Raw genomic sequence first — 21,987 nt, 5'->3', positions numbered from 1 at the left:
GATACTTTGAGTAATTGTAATCTGTTACAATCTTCTACACACACACACACACACACACACACACACATACACACACACATACTGTATATTTTTCTTGTCAAATTATATCTTCACAAAATGTGCGTAAAGAGAAAGTATTTATTTTTAAGTTTGCTTTTTTTTTTTGCTTTAAAAAAAAACATTGTATCAACACCTTTGTTTCTAAATGTATTGTGAAATTCTCTACATATTGTGGGCTGCAATGTTTACTCATTAGATATTCAAACATTGTTTTCAGCTTTGCATAATTAGAATTCTATGAGTCAGACAACTCACCGAAAAAAATGTACTCACTATGTTACTGTTATTCCTAACACCAGAGTTGATAGGACTAAGCCGTTCACAGGTCATACTAGTGGCTAATCTACAAGTTCCTCTATTTATTATAGTAAGGAAGGAGGAAAAAGGAAAACAAGAGTGCATATTTCAGAAGTAAGAAACAGGGTTCAGGGGTTCAGTAGCATGCAAGTCAAAAAGCAGAGATTAGTGGTATTTGCAGGGGTCAGAAGTATGTAAGGCAAAAAACGGGTCAGTAGTATGAAGGTGAAGGAGTTAGTAGCAGGAGTGCAGGAGTTAGTAGCTTGTAAGGCAGAGCACAGTAGTGTGAAAGACTAAGTACAGAGGGTGAGTGGTATGTAGGGCAGAGTACATGGGTCAGCAGTGTTTACAGCAGAACACAAGGATCAGTAGTATGTAGGGAAAGATACAAGGGTCAGCAGTATGTAAGGCAGTGTACAGGTGTCTTTGGTCAGTGGGAGAAAACTGCCCAGCATCATTGGTCATTTGGAGAAAAATTCCCGGTATCATTGGTCACTGGGAGGAAAGAAATGCCATGATGTTAGGGGGAGGAAAAAGTACTTTGACATTAGCAAGAGTAGAACACAGAGTGCAGGGGTCAGGAGTAAGTAACACAGAGTTCAGGGGTCAGTAGAATGTGAGGCAAAGCACAGGAGTCCGTAGCATGTAAGACAGAATACAGAGGGTCAGTAGTATGTAGGGCAGAGTACAGGGGTCAGCAGTGATTAGGGCACAATACTGGGATTAGTATTTTGGAGGGCAGGATACAGGGGTCAGTAGTATGTAGGGCAGGATAAAGGGATCAGTAATATGTAGGGCAGAGTACAGGGGTCAATAATATGTAAGGCAGAGTGCAAAGGTCAGTACTATGTAAGACAGAATGGAGATGTCAGTAGTATGTATGATAGAGTACATGGGGCTGCAGTGATTAGGGCAGAGTACAGAGGCCAGTAGTATGTAGGGCAGAATACAGGAGTCAGTAGTATGTAGGGCAGAGTGCAATTGCAAATAACCCCAACCCCTTCCCCCTAAATCTCACCCATATGCAGAGTGGAGCAGGAAAGCAGCAGAGAGACAGAAATACCTTTTCTGGCATGCTGGTCCCCAAATATCCACCTCTTACATCCAACCCAGGAGATTGTATGGCGAATGTGTTTGGAAGCAAGCACATATACATATGTGGAGAGCAACGGCGGCCCGCCCATACGGGGAGCATGGTGCCACCCCCCCCCATCCATGCATCCAGCCCCCCAATCTACATGCGGAGAGCCGGACCCATGGATTCCAATCATTTTTTTTAAAGCACATTTGATTAGAGCTAGAGGCTCTAAAAGGCTTCAAAAAAAGGGTGCGTGCACTGTTTGCCCCCCCTCACAGAAATGTAACACCAGCTGCCACTGGTCCACTGGTGGAGAGCCACCCTGTCCTAAACAGGAGCTACTAGTCAAATTTAGCTCTGCTAACTGGTAGACTACCTAGCAGATTTATAGTCTACTTGTTCATTTGGTTTTTCCACTAAATTAAGTAGAGCTGTGATTTCTCCTTTCACTGGCATCAACCAGTAGGAGGTTTATGACCAGGGGCGCATGATGGGGAAAAGTATAAATATTTGGGAAGGGCCGAGTGATCTCTCTCTTCCCCCTCAGGCTCTGGCCTGGGGTGGGTGTGAGAGAAGCAGATGAGTGATTAGGCCTGAGGCCTGTACATGTGCTTGGAGCAGAAGAAATCTGCTCTGTGGGATAAAAGCCTGGCCGAACAAAGGAGAGGCAGAGGTAATGGTAACTGTAAGCGCAGATACATAAGTGCATACAATACTTGGGGTGTTAGGTAGCTAGGCAATTAGTCCATAGCATTAAATATAGCAGTTCAAGGGTTAAGCAGGTATCTGGCAGTTCCAGGGTTAAACAGGTAAGTCTCGTGGCTGGTTAAAAAGGCGACTGCTGTCCTCAGAGAGCTGGCTCTGTAGTAGGCAAGAGAAGGTAGAAAAAGAAAGCACCACCTAAGTACAGTATTAGAGGATACTTTAATGACACAATAAAAAGGTCTCACTTACAGGAAACAAAGGGTTAAAAGGGCTCATCTGCATCTGCTCATCTCATCTGCTCATCTGGGACTGGCGTGGAATACACGTGGAGAGCACGTGATGTCACGGGTCATACGATGACTTCCGGGAGCACTTCCGGGGGAGTGCTTCAACCGAGGAGAGAGACTTGATAGTCTCCCTCCTCGGAAGTGCTCCCCTGGAAATGCTCCCGGAAGTCATCGTATGACCCCTGATGTCACATGCACTCCACGTGCATTCCACGCTGGCCCCAGGCTCTTCCTGATGGCCACAGGACATTTCTAGGGCCGAGAAACATTGCAGCACCACCGGACAGAGTACCACCGGACCTTGAACTGAGGACCACGCCATGGACCACCTTCTTAATGCAGATGAGCCTTTTTAACCCTTTGTTTCTTGTAAGTGTGACCTTTTATTGTGTCATTAAAGTATCCTCTAACACTGCACTTAGGTGGCGCTTCCATTTTCTACCTTCTCGAGCACAGGAGAGGAACAGATGATGTCTGAAATGAAGTACCAGAGGTCACCCAGTCACATGAGGTCCTGGGTGAGGAACTTGTGGAGAGCTTGGGAAAGCATCAAGATGAAAGACTACTTCTGCTGTCACTTGGAAAGATTTGTTTGCTAATGGAGATGGCTGCTATTACGAAAGTATAGATTGCTGGAATAAGCTTAAGGGCCCTTTCACGCGGACATGTCCGTGTACGGGCTCCGCTTTGCTCAGCGGGGGGTCGCTCCATCGATCCCCGCTGAGCAGGCAGATGACAGGTCAGTCTTTGTGCAGGGACCAACCTGTCAGAGCGCCGCTCTCCTCCATGGGGGATCGGATGAAGACAGACGGTAGAGTCCATTTTCTTCCGATCCGCTAGACGGATCCATTCGTCACACTTTAGCGGGTCGGATGTCCACGGACATGTCACCGCTGACATCTGTCGCACCATAGACCTGTGTGGAGCGTCCATTCAGGTCCACCTAAAAAACTGACAGGCGGACCTGAATGGTCCGCCCATGTGAAAGGTGCCCCTATGCTCTTTTCTGTACTGGTGTCTCTTCTTTTTTGTGCTATTAAGTCTGCAGGCCAGTATTGGGTGTTCTGAGCTCCCCACCCTTTCTCCCAGGAGTTTTGAGTGAGAGCAAATAGACTCCTTTTTGATTGTACCTTAATGTGACTAGCACCCATCTGTTGACATCACACTATTGTAACACACTGAAATCCACACCCTGAGATAAAATACCAGCCCATCCTGTCTCTGGGGGTTACCAACATGCTTCCAGGGTACAGGGGGGTGCTACATGTGTTTTAAAGCAAACTTAGGTTTCTGTGAGATGCACATATTTGCTTAAAACAGACATTGTTAAAAGAAAAAAAAAGAGAGAGACAGAAAAAGATACTGTTTATATTGCACACATTAAAATGTTTATTGAGTGAATGTTACCTTTGGAAACTGTAAGTTCACATTGCAAAGAGAATGTTAGTGAAGCCGTGAATACCTAATCATGTATGAGGGGAAAAACAGGATTTTTACTAGTACATGGTTGGATATTCAATAAACATCTTCCAAATTGAATGTACTTTGCTATATCTTCACAAAGCTCATTTTTATCAATTATATGTTATATGATAATATATTCCAAAATAAAAAAAATTATGTGTTCTACAGGGGGAAAAATAAGAATATACTAACATACACATGTGCACACAAATGCACAAAATACATAGTGCCAATGCATGGAACTTGGAATTTAGTTGTCATAGAAACAGAGATGTTTTGATAAGTCTACAATGTTGATAGACTCTTCATTTTCTGCAGTTTTGGACCCATGGCACAATTAATAATATTATATTTCAGCATTTCAGATTAGTCAAATTGTTTTTTCTATTCGTAACTGCTAGGAAATCAGAGATTTAAAAAAAATATATAATATATATAGATATATAGATATATCTATATATCTATATATCTATATATATATAGATATATAGATATATCTATATAGATCTATATATCTACACATATACAGTACATATACGTATATATTATTGTCCTATTACTAACAACATAATACATTTTAAATCTCACCTTGACAGAAAGTCAGGGAAAGCCAAACGTACTGGATAACCATGACGTATAATTTTCACCATCTCCAACACTCCAATATATTGTAGTTGAGCTGACACATAAAAATTGTCAAAGGTTTCTGCCAGTTTAGAACTATTAGGCTTAATACAATGCATAAGATGTAGCGTGCTGCCTTGTATCTTCCCGATCAGTTCAGTGAGAGATTTCTGCATAGTAAAGACAAGCCTTGTTTATTAGAAATATTAATAATGTATACAGTGTACATATAATCTTCCTTTCCTTGCCATCAAATAGAAGGGAACAACCTGATTTTACTAAAAAATATTTCCTGAAATTGCTTACCCTGAGTTGTATAGTCACAGTAGTCGGGCCTCCACGTTCCAACTTTTGAAGAAATGAGTATGATCCTTTTTTTTTCAACAACTGAAGGAAAAAGTAAGTAATATATATTTTATTTTCACCCATTATTAAGTACCAATATATTCCTCAGTACTTTAGGAACATAAAAAACAATGTTCAACACAATGGGGTTGATTTACTAAAATACACTTTGCACTACAAGTGCACTTGAAAGTGTAGTCGCTGTAGATCTGAGGGAAAGATCTGAAATGAGGGGAAGCTCTGCTGATTTTATCATCCAATCACATGCAAGCTAAAATGCAGTTTTTTTATTTTCCTTGCATGTCCCCCTCAGATCTACAGCGACTGCACTTCCAAGTGCACTTTTAAGTGTACTTGCAGTGCACTTGTAGTGCAAAGTGGATTTGCCTTTAGTAAATAACCCCCAATGCTCCATAAACTATAGGTCATGACCCAAATAGAATTGTGAATGTGTTTAGGATAAGTCTCCACTTGAATGCAAATGCCCCACCTGCCATATTACTTGTGCATAACATTGCCCTCTCTGCAGTTTTCAGACCTGGATCAACCTGTTTTAATCATTTTATTCCACCACCAGCACACCTGGAGTCCTATAAAAAGACACTTCCTGATCCTGCACAATACATGACCATACCAGCTAGGTCATGGCCTGCCAACATCTTTAGCTTTTGTGAGTCACTATCACTGTTAGGAGGCAAGCAGGGAAGGCCTGATGGCTGCATACAGGGTGCTGCTGTGCTTGATTTCTTCCCTTAAAATAATTTTGAAGATGTACCTTTCTAGGTGTTTGTTTAGAATAGGCCTCAGGCAGACTGCAAGCTATTCTGAACAATTTGAAATGAGAAGAAACTGGATCTGTCCCCAGTATATATAGGGCAGCGATGACTGCCCCTATGTACATATTAATTTACAGACTATATATACAGTAACAAGGTATTTATTGTTTATATGAAAATGTATATATGCTAAGCAAAGCTACGTATTGAGCTGCAAAATGGTAAAGAGACTATAGGATCTCTCTACAAATTTAATGCTTTTGTATAGAGCCTACTGGATTGTAGAGTTCTGCAGCAAGCCCTCATGCAGCCCATCTTTGGTAACTGATAGTTCCAGCCCAGCACTGAGAAGATGTGTTGAGGTGTGGTAATATCAGGGGAAACATTGTCCAAGCTTATGCCATGAGTTAAGAGAAAGTTAGTTGCTCTTCTAACCCATACCTGGGCACTCATCCTTCCTGAAGAAAAGGTGGAAACAGAATATGGGCAAGTTATTTAGTGCTAAGATGCTATGCCACATCTCTGCTGACGTGGCTAAATATTGTTAATTAGAAAAGCTTGCTGTTTGCATTAGTAAAGTAAAATGTTATTAAAGGTTGTCTTTTTTTGGGGGTGTTTTTTTTATTAATGAAGTATTCTCCAATGCTCTGCCTATCTTTTTTTCTGTCCATTCCCACCCGAATAATGGTCTCACTTGACTAGTCTAAAGATTGATGCTATAGTAAAAGCGAATTCCAGACTTGGGTCTTGTGTCCATGTGAAAAGGCCTATAAAAGTTGAAGAGAGTTACACTCTGCATCCAGAGTCCAATGTGTTCAGATATTGTTTAAAACAGCCATCTAAAATAAAAAAACTTAAAGTGATATTAAAGTCTTAACCAATTCAGCCCCGGAAGGATTTACCCCCTTCCTGACCAGAGCACTTTTTACAATTTGGCACTGCGTCGTTTTAACTGCTAATTGAGCGGTCATGCAATGCTGTACCCAAACGAAATTTGCATCCTTTTCTTCCCACAAATAGAGCTTTCTTTTGATGGTATTTGATCACCTCTGCTGTTTTTATTTTTTGCGCTATAAATGGAAAAAGATCGAAAGTTTTGAAAGAAAATGATATTTTCTACTTTTTGTTATAAAAAAAATCCAATAAACTCAATTTTAGTCATACATTTAGGCCAAAATGTATTCGGCCACATGTCTTTGGTAAAAAAAAAGTCAATAAGTGTATATTTATTGGTTTGCGCAAAAGTTATAGCGTCTACAAGCTAGGGTACATTTTCTGGAATTTACACAGCTTTTAGTTTATGACTGCCTATGTCATTTCTTGAGGTGCTAAAATGGCAGGGCAGTACAAACCCCCCCCAAATGACCCCATTTTGGAAAGTAGACACCCCAAGGAAATTGCTGAGAGGCATGTTGAGCTCATTGAATATTATTTTTTTTTGTCCCAAGTGATTGAATAATGACAAAAAAAAAAATTACAAAAAGTTGTCACTAAATGATATATTGCTCACACAGGCCATGGGCATATGTGGAATTGCACCCCAAAACACATTCAGCTGCTTCTCCTGAGTACGGAGATATCACATGTGTGGGACTTTTTGGGAGCCTAGCCGCGTACGGGGCCCCGAAAACCAATCACCGCCTTCAGGATTTCTAAGGGCGTAAATTTTTGATTTCACGCCTCACTACCTATCACAGTTTTGAAGGCCATAAAATGCCCAGATGGCACAAACCCCCCCCCCAAATGACTCCATTTTGGAAAGTAGACACCCCAAGCTATTTGCTGAGAGGCATGGTGAGTCCATGGAATATTTTATATTTTGACACAAGTTGCGGGAAAGTGACACATTTTTTTTTTCACAAAGTTGTCACTAAATTATATATTGCTCACACAGGCCATGGGCATATGTGGAATTGCACCCCAAAATACATTTAGCTGCTTCTCCTGAGTATGGGGATACCACATGTGTGGGACTTTTTGGGAGCCTAGCTGCGTACGGGGCCCCGAAAACCAATCTCTGCCTTCAGGATTTCTAAGGGTGTAAATTTTTTATTTCACTCTTCACTGCCTATCACAGTTTCGGAGGCCATGGAATGCCCAGGTGGCACAAACCCCCCCCAAATGACCCCATTTTGTAAAGTAGACACCCCAAGCTATTTGCTGAGAGGCATGGTGAGTATTTTGCAGCTCTCATTTGTTTTTGAAAATGAAGAAAGACAAGAAAAAAACATTTTTTTTTCTTTTTTCAATTTTCAAAACTTTGTGACAAAAAGTGAGGTTTGCAAAATACTCACTATACCTCTCAGCAAATAGCTTGAGGTGTCCATTTTCCAGAATAGGGTCACTTGGGGGGGTTTGTGCCACCTGGGCATTCCATTGCCTCCGAAACTGTGATAGGCAGTGAAGAGTAAAATAAAAAATTTACGCCCTTAGAAAGCCTGAAGGCGGTGCTTGGTTTTCGGGGTCCCGTACGCGGCTAGGCTCCCAAAAAGTCTCACACATGTGGTATCCCCGTACTCAGAAGAAGCAACAGAATGTATTTTGGGGTGTAATTTCACATATTCCCATGGCATGTTTGAGCAATATATAATTTAGTGACAACTTTGTATAAAAAAAAAAAAATTTGTCTCTTCCCCGCAACTTGTGTCACAATATAAAATATTCCATGGACTCAACATGCCTCTCAGCAAATAGCTTGGGGTGTCTACTTTCCAAAATGGGGTCATTTGGGGGGGTTTTGAACTGTCCTGGCATTTTATGCACAACATTTAGAAGCTTATGTCACACATCACCCACTCTTCTAACCACTTGAAGACAAAGCCCTTTCTGACACTTTTTGTTTACATGAAAAAATTATTTTTTTTTGCAAGAAAATTACTTTGAACCCCCAAACATTATATATTTTTTTAAAGCAAATGCCCTACAGATTAAAATGATGGGTGTTTCATTTTTTTTTTTTCACACAGTATTTGCGCAGCGATTTTTCAAACGCATTTTTTTGGGAAAAAACACACTTTTTAAAATTTGCCTTAGCGCGAGAGCAGGGGGGGGGGCAGGGGTGCTTTTTTTTTTTCTTTATTTTTTTTTTGCTTTTTTATCTTATTTTTAAACTGTTCCTTTAATTTTTTTTTAATCATTTTTATTGTTATCTCAGGGAATGTAAATATCCCCTATGATAGCAATAGGTAGTGACAGGTACTCTTTTTTGAAAAAATTGGGGTCTATTAGACCTTAGATCTCTCCTCTGCCCTCAAAGCATCTGACCACACCAAGATCGGTGTGATAAAATGCTTTCCCAATTTCCCAATGGCGCTGTTTACATCTGGCGAAATCTAAGTCATGAAATGCTCCTAGCTTCCGGTTTCTTAGGCCATAGAGATGTTTGGAGCCACTCTGGTCTCTGATCAGCTCTATGGTCAGCTGGCTGAATCACCAGCTGCATTCTCAGGTTCCCTGTTGAGACAGGAGAGCCAGAGAAAAACACGGAAGACAGTGGGGGGGGCATCCCCTCCCACTGCTTGTAAAAGCAGTCTAGAGGCTAATTAGCCACTAGGATTGCTTTTACATGAAAGCCGACCGCTGGCTGAAAAGAATGATACCAAGATGATACCTAAACCTGCAGGCATCATTCTGGTATAACCACTCAAAGTCGTGAATGGCGTACCTGAAGACATAAAAATGGTTAACACTAAAACACAGTAAACGGTAAAGTATAAAAAATTGCATACCTGAAAAGCAAACATGATAAAAAATAATAACAATAAAACATTGCAGAATAGAATACAGCAAAAAAAAGCAGAACAATAGAGAGACAATAGAGAGAGAGAGAACAATAAAACGACAACTATTTTTTTTTTTATATATATATATATATTTTTTTTACACTTTTTTTTGTAACTAACTTTTATAACTGTAGCCGGTTCCAGGTTCGGGTCTTTCAAAATGCGATGGCATCTTGGGAGACCCTGTGAAAGTGTGCCTAGTCTGTGCAATGCTGTACCCTACGCTAATACTCAGCTAGTGCATGGTAGCGTTCAAAACATTCACCAATGCAAAGACCAGGATTGTCAGGACAGGAGGGACAATAATAGCGGGTGTCATGCCTATATCCGCGCTTGCTGCAGACACAACATCTTTTTGGGGGGGGTTCGTTGGGTAGGGGAACTCGGGAGGACATAAAGAAAATGCTTCTCATGCAGCCGACTGCATTTGGTTGGGGATGTAAATGGGGGAAGTACGGGCGCTGCAGAAGTGGTGGGTTCCCAATTAGGATTGGCAAATGCTGCAGGAAGGGCACTATGGGCACGACGGGCTTGTGTTTGTCTTCTTGGTGGCAGTGGGACACTACTTGTGCTTGCCACCTCACCAGCTTGAACTGCACTTATGGGACTCGCCACGTCACCAAGTGTTACTGCAGTGCTGGTTTGACAACGACCGGGCTGTACTAGGCCGCTGGTGCTTGCCAGTTCACCAAAACGCTACCAAAAAAACTGTTAGCGATCGCAGGGATCAGGCCTGACTCTGTGAATGCTGCAGTTATGCATTTAGTGTTTTGTAAGTGACAGTGATCGATCGATACTGCACTTGGGTGGGCTGGGCCGGGCGGAGGGGCAAAACGCAGGTGCTAGCAGGTATCTGGGCTGATCCCGCTAACACTGCGTTTTTGGGAACCCTAAACAGCTGGGGACGCTAGTACAGATCTGATCGGATCAGATATTGATCCAATCAGATACTATACCACTAAGGGAGGTGTATGCTGCATGCGTGGGTGTTAGCGGTACTGGCGCTAATCTGTTGTTGCCTGGGGCGACGCATATCACCGCCGGGCGATCAGGGGGCTAAACCTTTATTTGGTAATAAACGGCGGGTGCCCTGACACTATAAAAAATAAACGAACTAACCAGCGTCACCCGTAACAGTTATACGGTGATCAGTAGTGAAAGGGTTAACTAGGGGGCAATCAAGGGGTTAAAACAGTTATTAGGTAGTATATGGGGGTCCCTGATGCTATAAAATGCTGATGGCGAACCTAAATATTTACCTCCCAAACTAGCATCACCAGCGACACTAATACAGCGATCAGAAAAATGATCGCTTAGTGACACTGGCGACGGGGAGTGATCAAGGGGTTAAAACTTTATTGGGGGGGGTTAGGGGGGGGTTAGGGGGGTATCCTAGACCTAAAGGGGGCTAACCCTAAATGTCCTACCACACTAACTGTCACAAACTGACACCATGCAGTAATCAGAAAAAAAAAAAACTGCTTGGTGTCAGTGTGACGGGGGGAGGGGTGATTGGGGGGTAATCGGGGGGGTATCGGGGGTGTAATGCGTGCCTGGCATGTTCTACTGCGTGTGTGTGTTGGTGCACTCACATTCCAGTCTTCTCTCCTCGGCGCCGGAACGGAAAATGCCGAGCCGAGGAGAGATGACATCATTTCCTCTGCCTTTGTGTACAATACAGAGGCAGGGAAATTATCCCATTGGCCAGGAGCGATCGCGAGGGGGGGGCCACGAATGGATGGCCTCCCCCTCACCACCGATTGCCGTGGAGGATTTGCCGACCGCCGCAGGCACCGGGGGGGGCCCGATCGGAACCCCCACCCGCGGGCAGGCAAGGACGTACCTGTAAGTCCTTTTGCCTGCCCGTGCCATTCTGCCAACGTACATTGTCGTGCGGCGGTTGGCAACTGGTTAAAAAATAAAATAACAAACATGTTATACTTACCTGCTCTGTGCAATGGTTTTGCACAGAGCAGCCCAGATCCTCCACTTATTGGGTCCCCTGTTGGTACTCCTGGCCTCTCCCTCCTCCCAAGTGCCCTCAGAGCAAGCGGCTTGCTTGCTGGTGCCACCCAATCAGGCTCGCTCCTGAGCCACAGCCCCACCCTCTCCCTCTCCTGATTGCTTCACTGGCTATGATTGACAGCAGTGGGAGACAATGGCTCTTGCTGCTGCCTCAGCCAATGAGGAGTTCGATTCCCTGGACGATTTTGATGGGGCTCAGATAACTATTGGGGGGGGGGGCTGCACGCAGAAGGTTTTTTACCTTCTTGCATAGAATTTAATCAACCCAAAACCATTATTTTATTAAAGATAGCCTTGTGTGTGTGTTTCTATGCTTGCAATAGAAATTAATGATAAAGCATAGCTATCTGCTATACTGTTTATTGCAGATAGCTATCTGCTATAAGCAATAAACATCATGCACTGATGCATACAAAACTTAACATAGGAAATATTATAACAGCACTTAACCTTGCTGGATCTTACCTTACTAAGTTCCAGGATCTTTTTGGTCTCTCCATTTGATGTGGTTAGTGTTTTTTTAAAAAGTAAGGCTGCTTTGGGTCCTCTGAGCTTCAAAGGTGGATACGGGGGTATAAGTGATCCTGTTTGAGTCAGCTTTGACTGAAACATCTGGTTGACAATCACATTTTCACTGGCTATGGGAAAGCATTAATAATTAGTAATATATAAAGCGTTTGCACCTCAGTACTCTCTATTACATTAAGTAAAGTGTTGCAGGGCTCAGGCTTTCTGTGAAGACTTGTTTTTTGGGATAATGTACTCGCTCTTCTGTCAGCTATTAGTGGCATATACTACAATAAGAAGGATGAAACAGCCTGTGTTGGCTTGTATGTGGATGGATGCTGGTACTGCGGGTGGGACATATGGCATTTGGGGGGACAGGTTACATTCAGACACAGCAAAGACAGCAATGATGGCTCAGAACTGGGCAAAATTTGGAAGAACTGATCTAAATCATAATAAAAAACAAAATCCTTTCTAAGGGCTCATGCACACTGCTGCTCAAAAAAACAAAAAGCTGCTTTTTACAGGCATTTGTGATTATATTTCAGCTTGAAGAGGCTTGTACTTTTTGGGCTCTTTTGCTAATTTTTATTGAGCTCCTTTGAGCCCTTTTGAGCATAAGCGTTTTTTTTTTTTTTTTTCACAAACCCTCCCCTCAGCTCTTTTTTCCTATTTTTGTTATGCGTTTTCGAGCTTCTTTGAACTTTTTCATGATCTCTTTCGCACATTTTCCTGTGTTTTTGGGCACTTAGGTATCTTTTCTGCTCGAAAGCTCCTCTCAAAAACACTAATTGGTGCAGCACCACAATTTCCAAAAGTTGTTTCTCTACTACTTTTGATGACTTCGGGGTGCGATTTTTATTGACATCTGTGCAGAAACTCACACAGATGTCTCTGAAATTCCCCCCGCAGTCGGGACTAACATGCAGGAATGAAATCGTGTTCAGCTGAACTCGCACGATTTCCTCCCGCTGTCAGTGTGAACCAGGGCTCAAACTGGGCCTTTGTCTTTGTAATTCACCTGCTGCTATCCCAGGGACACCATTTCTTATCAAACTCCCTTAGGTTTACCTTCAAATATCAATACATGTAGAAATACAGATTCGCATATCTGCAAATAAATGAAAATAAAACATTCTAATTGTGGTTGTGATCAAATATTCGCAGCTGCGATCAAAAGATCGTGGTTTCACCTTCTGACCCGGTAATGAGTCATTGGAATCACCTGGAAGTACCTGTGCTAGTCAGGATCTCCATTTGGTGGACATGGCGAGGTCCATCTTTAGCAAAGATGAGGTGCTGCTCATTTGCCGGGTAAGGGTATGATATGTACTTGTGCTTACTCAATGTGGGGGGTGGATGTGGTAGTTGGATTTGGTGTGGGTGGGCTTCATTGATTTGTTTGGCATCACCACACATTTGCTTCTGGCCCATGTTCACACATCGCTTCCTACATTTGTTCTGATGTTAATCAATAAGGACTATGCAAATATAAATGAGAGCTATTTTCTATTAAAATATATATATGTGTAAAAAATTGCACCAACTCCTACAAAGTGAAGCAGCCAACACAACAACCTGACCAGTGTAAATAAGTGAGAAAATAAATAAAGTGTGGCGCTAAAAATAATGTCATTAGAAAAATGTATTAGACAGTGATATCTACACACATAAAGGTACTCAATCCTGAAGTGTGCACCGAAAAGCGTTGGTGTTTAATTTTATAGAGTGTATAAGGAGATAGTGACCTCCCTAAATGCACCAAACACGCTGGTGATAATCTTATAAGGTGCGTGAAGGCATAGTGACCTCCCCACCCGAAATATCACAAAAACAAAATCAAAAAAAGGAAAATTGCATAAACAGTAGTGTAACTACATCCATATACCAAATTAGTGAAGAGATGAGCTAGTATCCAGTGTATCAATACTGGATAAAATATGTCAAATAGTAAGCTGAAGATTCAACTACAAAATCTAAACAAAAAAGGGAAAAAAAGAATATATATAAACAACACAGTGATGTGTATTGAATAACCTATTATCCAAAACAGAACCAAAATACAGAATCATAAGTCCATCAGGGTAGGAAGTATAAAGGTATTTATAGTCCACCACTATGTAATGGGATGATATGTCCAACAGCTCTTGCTTACCACACTTTAAAGGACTGTTTGCACCTAGGCTGATATGAAGTGATTTAGAATCATCCCATTACATAGTGGTGGACTATAAATACCTTTATACTTCCTACCCTGATGGACTTATGATTCTGTATTTTGGTTCTGTTTTGGATAATAGGTTATTCAACACACATCACTGTGTTGTTTATATATATTCTTTTTTTCCCTTTTTTGTTTAGATTTTGTAGTTGAATCTTCAGCTTACTATTTGACATATTTTATCCAGTATTGATACACTGGATACTAGCTCATCTCTTCACTAATTTGGTATATGGATGTAGTTACACTACTGTTTATGCAATTTTCCTTTTTTTGATTTTGTTTTTGTGATATTTCAGGTGGGGAGGTCACTATCCCTTCACGCACCTTATAAGATTATCACCAGCGTGTTTGGTGCATTTAGGGAGGTCACTATCTCCTTATACACGCTATAAAATTAAACACCAACGCTTTTTGGTGCACACTTCAGGATTGAGTACCTTTATGTGTGTAGATATCACTGGATAATACATTTTTCTAATGACATTATTTTTAGCGCCACACTTTATTTATTTTCTAAAATATATATATGACTTGTTTCACAGTTGGGTGACTTTTCCAGCAAATTTGAACCTCCGAGTTGTATGAAAAGTTGTACCCCATGATTCTCAATGATAACCATTCATATCTGTGCTACTTCAAGTTGCAACGACTTTAAAGTAGTCCCTGTACTACTTTTGGTGTGCCTTTCATATGAATTGAGGTACATTGAGGTACATAGGCTGCAATATTACACAGGCATTCTCAGAAGTTGGTTTTGGCGTGATTTTCAGGTTGCAGCAGTGTGAAAGAGATTTATGCATAATACCTTTGAATTAGGCCCTATTCTCACTTGTGCATCCTGCAAGTGGGTCAAATTTATCCCTGCACTACTTTGGTTTGACTTTGATGCAAGTTTACTTGAGGTTCATATACTGCAAGATTACACAGGAATTGGTGCAAATGGGGCCTCATTCAAAGGTGTTATCAATGAATCTCATTAAATTCCTTTCACTCTTGGCCGACTTTTCGTACAACTTGAGGTCCATAAGGCCCCTTTCACACTTGTGCGAACTGAAAGTCCCGCGATTTTGCAGTGCTTTTTCCCGCAAATTTAATGCGCTTTTAAGCAATGCCAGTGTAATCTTGAGGTCTATGGATGCAGGCATCGCAGGACAAGTCACACAAGTGTGAAAGGGGCCTTAGGGCCGGTTCACACTGCTGTGCTGTCCAACATCGGATGTGATTTGCCCCGCACTGCAAATCACATGCGATGTCTGTGTGATACAAACTCAGCCATACAGATTGTATGGCTGAATTCGCATCGCATTCGGACCAAACTCGCACAGGACCTTTTTTTAAGTCCGCAGCAGAATCGAATCGCATGGGTGTACACACCCATGCGATCCAATTCCTGTCTGAATTTTCAGTTCGCTCTGCGATATGCAAACTGATTTGGGGGTGTCCTTAGCTTTATACTGACACTCCCAGCAGTTTGCATATGGCAGTTTGAACTGCCTGTGAGTTGTATGCGATGCGGTAACCTGCACTGGATTTGTGGGGTTCCTGCATCGCTCCAGTGTGAACCGACCCTGAACCTAGGTTCACACCTATGCATTTTTTAGTGCATTTTGTAGTTTGAAGAAATACTCTACAGTCCATTTAACATGGTTTCCTATGGTACCAGTCCACATCTATGCGTTTTGCAGCCAGTGCATTTTTGGAGATGGTCGGGGACTTTTTTCCTGCGATTTGCGGGTAATAGATTTCAATGGAATTGCACCAGAAACGCAACTGTTGCGTTTGTGATGCGATGTTTGAAGTGTTTTGCGGTTCTTATTTATATTTATACTGTATATCGCTGGTTGCTAACTGGGGTGCCTAGAAGCCCGCCGCCACGTACTTAACAACCAATAAGTCATCAGCTGTCAGTGGCTTCCCCATTGAAAGTAAAAAAAAAATTCCGGCGAAGAAAACTGTGTGGTGTTCCCCCCCCCAGGTCTATACCAGGCTCTTCGGGTCTAGTATGGATTCGGAGCGGATCCCCCCAAAAAGTTTTAAAAACTGCAGTTTTTTCAGGAGCAGTGATTTTAATAATGCTTAGAGTGAAACAAGAAAAATGAAATATTCCTTTAAATATCGTGCCTGGGGGGGTCTCCTTAGTCTGCCTTTAAAGTAGTGCATCTTTCCTGTGTTTATAACAGTACCACAGCAAAATTACTGTATTTATTGGCGTATAACACGCACCCCAATTTAAGAGGGAAGTTTCAGGAAAAATACTGTTTTGTGTGCCCATCTGCAGCCTGTTGTCTGCCCATCTGCAACCTGTTGTGTGCCCAGCCTGTTGTGTGCCCATCTGCAGCCTGTTCTGCTTCCATCTGCCCCCTCAATGCAGCTCACCATATCTCGGATGAAATCACAGAGCCGTCATCTGTTTCCTCGCTCTCAGTCGGCAGTCACATACACAGTCCTGCCTCCGCCATCTGCATTCGCCCAGCTGCTGTGATAGACAGAACACTGGTCCAATGCTGGTGGGAGAGGTGGGACTGTATGTTGGAGAGCCGAGTGGAGAGGAGATGACGGCTCGGTGATTTCCGGCGGCACTTGTCCCCCTCCTTCCCCTCCAAGGTACGCTGTCTGCGTATAACATGCGATTTTCCCCCTATCTATCCCCCCTAAAAAGTGCGTGTTATAGGCCGATAAATACAGTACATTTCTAAAGGAAAAAAATTCATCTAAAACTGCTTGCGGCTGTAATGTATTGTCGGATCCTGGCAATATAGACAAAAATCATTGAAAAAAGCGGCGTGAGTTCCACCCCCCAGTCCATAATAGACCCTAAGGGTCTGGTATGAATATTAAGGGGAACCCCGCACCAAAATTTAAAAAAAAATGCGTGAGGGTCCCTGTAAAATCCATACCAGGCCCTTCAGGTCTGGTATGGATATTAAGGGGAAGCCTGCACCAAAATTTAAAAAATGGTGTGGGGGTGCCCCCAAAAATCCATACCAGACCCTTATCTGAGCATGCAAACTGGCAGGCCGCAGGAAAAGGGGGGATGAGAAAGCCCCCCTCCTAACCCGTACCAGGCCACATGCCCTCAACATAGAGAGGGTGCTTTGGGATCCCTCCCAAAACACCTTGTCCCCATGTTGATGGGGACAAGGGCCTCATCCCCAAAACCCTTGCCCGGTGGTTGTGGGGGTCTGCGGGTGGGGTCTTATAGGAATCTGGAAGCACCCTTTATCAAGGGGGCCCCCAGATCCCAGCTCCCTTATGTGAATGGGTATCTGGCACATTGTACCCCTACCCATTCACCAAAAAAGCAGTGAAATATGATAAAAACAATAGCCGTTTTTTGACAATTCCTTTATTGTAAAATAGCTCTGAGTTGTCTTCTCCACGAGCATTGTCTCCCACCATCATCTTCTCCTGGTGAAGCCTCTCTTGCCAACATCTTCTGTTGCCACCGTTTCCTGCCACCGTCTCTCCCGCCACCGCCTACTTCTCCCGCTGCTGTGTTCTTCCTCGCCGCCATCTTCCTCCATTGTGTTGTCACCCACTGTCTGGTGTATCTTACACAGCCATGGGGTGCGACCATCCGTTGATGTCACACGGAGAGCCCGCCCCCTTTTTTTTAAAAAGGGGCAGGCAATCCGTGACAACACAATGGAGGAAGACATCGGCGAGGAAGAACATAGAACAAGCGAAGAGGAAGAACACAGCAGTGGGGGAAGTAGGCGGTGGTGGGAGAGACCGTGGTAGGAGACAATGGCGATAGAAGATGGCGACAAGAGAGACTGCACCAGGAGAAGATGATGACGGGAGACATGGCTCGGGGGAGCAGACACCTCAGAGCTATTTTACAATAAAGGAATTGTCAAAAAACCAGCCATTGTTTTTTTGTCACATTTCACAGCTTTTTTTGGTGAATGGGTAGGGGTAAAATGTGCCTGATACCTAGTCACATGGGGGGTGGAATCTGGGGGCTCCCTTGTTAAAGGGGGCTTCCAGATTCCGATAACCCTCCCACCCGCAGACCCCCCACAACCACCGGGCAAGGGTTGTGGGGATGAGTCCCTTGTCCCCATCAACATGGGGACAATATGTTTTGGGAGGACCCCAAAGCATCCTCCCCATGTTGAGGGCATGTGGTGTGGTATGGTTTAGGAGGGAGGGGGCCGCTCTCTCATCCCCCCTTTTCCTGTGCCCTGCCAGGCTGGTATGGATTTTGGGGGGCCCACAGCATTTATTTTATTTTAGCACGGGGTTCCCGTTAAAATCCAGACCGGACCTGAAGGGCCTGGTATGAATTTTGGGGGGACCCCACACCATTTTTTTTTACATTTTGGCTCATAGTTCCCCTTAATATCCGTACCAGACCTGTTATGGACAGGGGGTGCAACTCACACCGTTTTTTTCAATGATTTTTATCTATATTGCCGGGATCCAACAATGCATTACAACCGCGAGCAGTTTTAAATGACATTTTATCCTCTAGAAATGCACCATATTTAAAGGAATATTTCATTTTTATTGTTTCACTTTAAGCATTATTAAAATCACTGCTGCTGAAAAAACTGCATTTTTAAAACTTTTTTTGCATTGATACATGTCCCCTGGGGCAGTACCCGGGTCCCTATACACTTTTTATGGCAAAAAACTTGCATATAAGCCTTCAGCAAGAACTTTGGATTTGATGGCAATAACTTGCATATAAGCCTTTAAAATTAGCACTTTTGATTTTTCCTGTTCGTGTACCATAGATTTTAACGGTGTTCGCACAAATTTTTTGCATGTTCGCAAGTTCTGGTGCAAACCGAACCAGGGTGTTCGGCTCATCCCTACCCAATAACCAATGCCACATGAGCATGGTTGGTACCATAATATTAATGCTTCAAATACAAAACATTATTGTATAGAATGAAAATAATCAAACATTAGTAATTGTATTTTCCATGTGTGATTGTGCTCAGCTCCGTAGCGTAGTGAGATGCCCTGCTACTTTTAAAGGTTCAAGCCATGGGTTTGAATCCCACCAAAGGTATCACCACCTGAAAATATGCATTGTACTCAGAAGCATAATTAGCAAATGCACATCAGTTTGGTTTATTCCATCATTTTAACTCTTCAAATGCATGCAATGGTATGTAATTATTCAATAACATTATGGTGTGGAATTCCAAAAATCCAGCTATTCAAAAATCAAGGAAAAAAACGCCAAAATTAAAAAAAAAAATTATGTGGGGTCCGCCCCAAAATCCATACCAGGCCTGGTATGGATTTTAAGGGGAACCCTGTTCCAAAATGTTTAAAAAAATGGCGTGGGGCCCCTCCCCAAAATCCATATGAGACCCTTATCCGAGCATGCAACCTGGCAGGCCGCAGGAAAAGGGGGGACAAAAGAGCAGCCCCCCTCCCTCCTGAACCATACCAGGCCACATGCCCTCAAGATGGGGAGGGTGCTTTGGGGTCTCCCAAAACATTTTGTTCCCATGTTGATGGGGACAAGGGCCTCATCCCCACAACCCTTGCCCAGTGATAGTGGGGGTCTGTGGGTGGGGACTTATCGGAATCTGGAAGCCCCCTTTAACAAGGGGGGCCCCAGATCCCGCCCCCATGTGAATGGGTATCATGCACATTTTACCCCTACCCATTCACCAAAAAAAGCTGTGAAATGTGACAAAAAACAATAGCCTTTTTTTGACAATTCCTTTATTGTCAAATAGCTCTGAGGTGTCTGCTCCTCCGAGCCGTGTCTCCCGTCGTCATCTTCTCCTGATGCAGTCTCTGCAGATCCCAGCCCCCCCCTTTGTGAATAGGTAGGGGTACATTGTACCCCTACCCATTCACCAAAAAAAGTAGTGAAATGTGACAAAAGACAATAGTCGGTTTTTGATAATTCCTTTTTTAAAAATGTCTTCTTCTTTCCCCCACTTCCTCCTCCATTTTCCTCCAGCCTTGCTTCGGTCTTCTCCTTCTTCCTACTACTTCTTCTTCCTCCGGTCTTCTCCATCTTCCTCCGGCTTCCTTTTCCCCTGCTTCTTCCTCCATCTTTCTCTGGCTTCTTTCCCTGCTTCAACCTCCAGTCTTTCTCCACCACCGCTCCCGCCACCGACCCGCTGAACATAAAAATAGCGCGACCAGCTGATTTGTCAGTTTCCGTAACGCACAGTTCATATATAACTATGGGGTGTGGCCACCAGATGAGCTGGAGACCCCGCCCCCTTGTGACTTTACTGACCGACCATGCCCCAGGCGGTGAAGTCACAAGGGGCGGGGTCTTGGAATGATGTCATCCACCCCATCGCAGCATCGGAGGAGGTTAGTCTTTTGAATCTGCAGTGGGAGCAGTGGTGAAGAAAGAAGAATGGAGGACGAAGTGGGGGAAGAACTAGCCGGAGGAAAATGGAGAAGACCGGAGGAAGATGGAGGAAGAAGTGGGGAAAGAAGAAGATATTTTTAATAAAGGTATTGTCAAAAACTGGTTATTATCTTTTGTCACATTTCACTGCTTTTTTTTGGTGAATGGGTAGGTGTACCTACCCATTCACATAGGGGGACCGGGATCTGGGGGCCCTCTTGTTAAAGGGGGCTTCCAGATTCCGATAAGCACCCCGCACCAGGCAAGGGTTGTGGGGACCCCAAAGCACCCTCCCCATTTTGAGTGCAAGTGGCCTGGTATAGTTCAGGAGGGGGAGCTCGCTCGTCCCCCCCTTTTCTGGCCTGCCATGGCTGCTTGCTCGGATAAGGGTCTGGTATGGACTTTGGGGAGGACCCCTACTCCATTTTTTTTTTAAATTTTGGCGTGGAGTTTCTCTTAATGTCCATACCAGACTTGAAGGGCTTGGTATGGACTGGGGGGGCACACACTGTTTTTTTCAATGACTTTTATGTATATTGAAGGGATCCGGCAATACATTACAGCCGCGAGCAGTTTTAAATGACATTTTTTTCCTTTAGAAATGTCATTTTGCTGCAGCAATGTTCCACATATCGGCCAGATGCGCTACTCTATAGGCAGACTAAGAACACTCCCGAGGCACGATAGTTAAAGGAATTTTTCATTTTTTATTGTTTCACTTAAAGCATTGCTAAAATCATTGCTCCTGAAAAAACGGCTGTTTAAAAAAACAAAAATGTCCATTGATACATGTCCCCTGGGGCAGGACCCAGGTCCCTATACACTTTTATGGCAAAGAACTTGCATATAAGCCTTCAGCTAGAACTTTGGATTTTGCAGGTTCGAGCCCCATTGACTTCCACTATTCCCACATATGCGATCTGACAGGCATGTTCGCCGGCAATAGCGTGCTTTCCATTTGCATGTGCGCCCAGTTTCTGACAGTTGAAATACTAATTGACCTTAATTAGGCTCCATTTTTCAGGACTGTAGGATCGTTTATTGGCTCTATAGTAAATGACCCCCATTGGCTGATATGGAGGGAAGAAAAAATGAGAGCTCAAAAAATCTCAAAAGCCTGCTGGAGCAGCTTCTTTGAGCTGCAGTGTGCATGAGCCGTAGATGTTTGTCACATAAACACGTCTCCCAGTTGGAAGATATTCACTCTATTCCTGTTTCAGTGACAATTTGATTTTTTTTTTATTTTCAGAGGTGGTGAATCTTTCCAGCAAGAACACATACAGCAATATAAACCAATATAAACCTAAGAAGGGTTCTAACCCTAGTCTACTCTATATAAAAAAACAAAAAACTTTTGGCTGTAGATACATTAAAATGTATGGAAATTAAAATATGAACCTATGCATTGCCCATGTGTTGCCACATGGGATGAAGGGAAATGAATTTTATGTTTCCCTATGCCTGCAAGTATAA

The 21,987-nt window shown here is 43.1% G+C and overlaps 1 protein-coding gene across 5 annotated transcripts in view; it reads right to left on the bottom strand.

Moving 5' to 3' along the window:
• The window catches only part of MYO16 (myosin XVI), a 669,347-nt gene that overhangs the window by 85,437 nt on the left and 561,923 nt on the right, over positions 1-21,987 (bottom strand). For all 5 annotated transcript variants that reach the window (XM_073614485.1, XM_073614486.1, XM_073614487.1 and 2 more), the window contains exons 25-27: positions 11,909-12,081; positions 4,822-4,902; positions 4,480-4,685 (exon numbers count right to left, since the gene is read on the bottom strand). In XM_073614485.1, coding sequence (XP_073470586.1) covers positions 4,480-4,685; positions 4,822-4,902; positions 11,909-12,081 — 460 coding nt within the window. The remainder of the gene's footprint in view (positions 1-4,479; positions 4,686-4,821; positions 4,903-11,908; positions 12,082-21,987) is intronic.

Source organism: Aquarana catesbeiana, linkage group LG02 (assembly GCF_042186555.1).
Source record: "Aquarana catesbeiana isolate 2022-GZ linkage group LG02, ASM4218655v1, whole genome shotgun sequence".
Classification (NCBI taxonomy): Eukaryota; Metazoa; Chordata; class Amphibia; order Anura; family Ranidae; genus Aquarana; species Aquarana catesbeiana.
The sequence above is the reverse complement of the archived record's forward strand: the minus strand, read 5'-3'. Positions and strand labels throughout refer to the sequence as shown.